General features: G+C 37.7%; 1 protein-coding gene across 1 annotated transcript in view; it reads right to left on the bottom strand.

The window, feature by feature from the left end:
• Nucleotides 1–3221, bottom strand: part of NEK1 (NIMA related kinase 1) — a 103478-nt gene that overhangs the window by 39655 nt on the left and 60602 nt on the right. Inside the window, exon 17 of the mRNA XM_003792844.3 lies at nucleotides 1998–2100. Within this exon, the coding sequence (XP_003792892.2) occupies nucleotides 1998–2100 (103 nt within the window). The remainder of the gene's footprint in view (nucleotides 1–1997; nucleotides 2101–3221) is intronic.

Genomic DNA, 3221 nt, shown 5'->3' with positions numbered 1-3221 from the left:
GAGGCAGGAGACTCGCTTGAGCCCAGGAGTTGGAGGTTGCTGTGAGCTGTGATGCCACAGCACTCTACCTAGGGGGACAGCTTGAGGCTCTGTCTCAGAAAAAAAAAAAGAAAGAAATTTATAGGAATGCTGAACTCAAAATTCAGGATAATAGTCACTTGCAGGAGGAGGCAGGGGAAGAAGTTAAAACAGAGGTTCACAAACTATGGCCCACTGGCCAATGTCAGCCCACCACTTGATTCCATATGGTCCAAAAGCTAATAATAGTTTTCATTTTAAATAAATAATGAAGAAAAAACGAAAGGAAGAATATTTTATAGCACATGAAAATCATGAAGTTCTAATTTCAGTGTTCATAAATAGTTTTATCAAACATACCCATGCTCTGATTACATGTTGTCTATAGCTGCTTTTATGTTACAATGCAGAGTTGAGTGTTTATGACAGAGACTTTATGGCTTGGCAAAGCCATAAATATTTACTATTTGGTCCTCAACAGAAAAACAGTTGCCAGTCCTTGAATTATGGAAGAGTATGTAAACTATGTACATATTTGTACAAGAGTATGTAAGTATTATTTTGCTTCACAATTAACATATATATCACCTATATTCTTTTCTACTTATCAAACATTATTTTGGAAGAATAAAGACATAATTTTAAAGAAGATTTGGAAAAAATGTTTTCAAAATAAATGACTTAGTGTTGAAGAATTAATTTACATACAAGATACTCTGTAACAAGGAACAAAAACTAGTTAACAGGTCAAAACTAGCCAGTTGCCTTATTTCCAAAATTAAGCTTGATTAGAGCACAGCCATATCCACTTGTTCAGTCTTTCACTACCACAGCAGAGTTGAGTAGCTGCATAACATACCAAATTGTCTAAAAGCTTAAAATATTAATACTTACTTTTTGGTCTTTTACAGAAAAGATTTGGCTATCCCTGTTATAAATATAATTATTTAACTTTAATTAAAGCAAGCAATAATATGTAATTTTAAAAGATAACAAATCTTTTAGTAAAATGGCTAAAAGCAAAAGCTCAAAAATCAGAGACATGGGCTTAAATCCTGCTTCTGAGCACACTATGTGAGCGTGGGTCAAGTACCAATGAGCAGATTTTAGGTTCTTGATTTTTTTTTTTTTGAGACAGAGCCTCAAGCTATCCCCCTGGGTAGAGTGCCATGGCATCACGCTCACAGCAACCTCCAACTTCTGGGCTCAAGCGAATCTCCTGCCTCAGCCTCCCAAGTAGCTGGGACCACGGACGCCCGCCACAACGCCTGGCCATTTTTTGGTTGCAGCCATCATTGTTGTTTGGTGGGCCCGGGCTGGGGATTCGAACCTGCCACCTGAGGTGTATGTGGCTGGCGCCTTAGCCGCTTGAGCCACAGGGGCCGAGCCGGTTCTTGATTTTTATATATCTCAAAACTTTGGTAATGACCCATGGACAACTTTATTTTTTCTTAAGAGACAGGGCCCTGCTCTGGCTGGAGTACAATGGCATGATCACAGCTCACTGCAATCTTGAACTCTTTTTTTTTTTTCTTTTTTTTTTTATTGAACGGTAACTATGTACATTAATGCACTTCTAGGGTACACAATCTTGAACTCTTGACTCAAGTGATCCTCCTGCTTCAGTCTCCCAAGTAAGCTGAAACTACAGATGTGCACCATCATGTTCAACTAGTTTTTAAAAAGTGTTTTGTAAAGACAGTGTCTCACTATATTGCCCAGGCTGGTCTCAAACTTCTGGCCTCAAGTGAACCTCTAGCATGGGTGTCCCAAGGTGTTGGTAATGCAAAAGTGAGCCACTGCATCAGGCCCAAGGCAAAGGACTTTATACTCTGCAAATGATTTTTGAGTACCCTTATTTCCTACTATTATGCATAAATTGTCAGATTATAGCTCTTTTTATTTGTACTTACCTTATTCCAGACCTTCACTTGGAATATCAATAAACACAAAATCTCAAACAAACAAAAAAATCATACCACATGGCCTTCGGCTCGAGCTTTGTTCTGCAAAGCCTCCCGTTTTCGCTGCAGGAACTCTTCCACTTGTTTAGCTCTTTCTAGAGCTAGCTGACCCTTTTGCCTAATTTAGACAAATTGCAAAGTTAGCAATTCTGAATATTAAATATTCCAAAAAGTTAAAAATGTTACTTAATTACTTGTTTCCATTGCAGAATATAAAGAAAGGCTGACATGAAATAAAATAATGAAGAAATCTCTACATATATATTGATATCTACTACCTAAATCACATCCTCTACTGTTTTATTTTATTTTTTTTTGAGACAGAGTCTCAAGCTGTTGCCCTGGGTAGAATGCCATGGCATCATAGCTCATAGCAACCGCTAACTCTTGGGCTTAAGCAAAGAGTTGCTTTAAAAAAAAAAACCTCTTGCCTCAGTTTTTCTATTTTTAATAGAGACGGGGGGTCTCACTTTTGCTCAGGCTGGTCTCAAACTCATGAGCTCAAGCAATCCACCTACCTCAGCCTCCCAGAGTGCTAGGATTATAAGCGTGAGCCACCGTACCCAGTCCCTTTACTATTTTAAATAAAAGTAAAATCTATAAATTATTTTAGACTATACTTATAGAAAAATCTCAATAGTTTCCAAGTTTATTTCAGAACTCCGTATCAAATATAATCAGAATCTTCTTTAATCAGTACTGAAGTCAAAGAAAGTAGTATAATAGCAATTTCAAAAATGAACAAAAAGAATGAAAGGTTTTCACTTAAGCATGAGTTTTCACAAACACAGTAAAAAGTTATGTCTGAATTCTCTGAATGTCACAGCTATTAAAAAATGAAACGGATCAGTTAGGAAAAAGATTAAAAGTAAAGTTATGTGTTTTAATCTTTTCCAATTTTACTATCTGTATCTTTCTCTGACAATTATGAAGGAATGTGAGCATGTTGAGCTTAAATTACAAATAAAAAATATCAATAATAAACATGTATTGGGCATCTACTGTATACCACAGTTACCATGCTAATTTTGAAAGATACAAAAATAAGGGCAGTGCCTCTGGCTCAGTGAGTAGGGTGCTGGCCCCATATACTGAGGGTGGCCGGTTCAAACCCGGCCCTGGCCAAACTGCAACAAAAAAATAGCTGGGCATTGTGGCGGGCACCTGTGGTCCCAGCTACTCAGGAGGCTGAGGCAAAAGAATCGCCTAAGCCCAGGAGTTGGAGGTTGCTGTGAGCTG

This window comes from Otolemur garnettii, unplaced genomic scaffold (genome assembly GCF_000181295.1).
Source record: "Otolemur garnettii isolate 467f Iridium unplaced genomic scaffold, OtoGar3 scaffold00061, whole genome shotgun sequence".
NCBI classification, from domain to species: Eukaryota; Metazoa; Chordata; class Mammalia; order Primates; family Galagidae; genus Otolemur; species Otolemur garnettii.
This window is presented reverse-complemented; position numbering and strand designations above follow the sequence as displayed.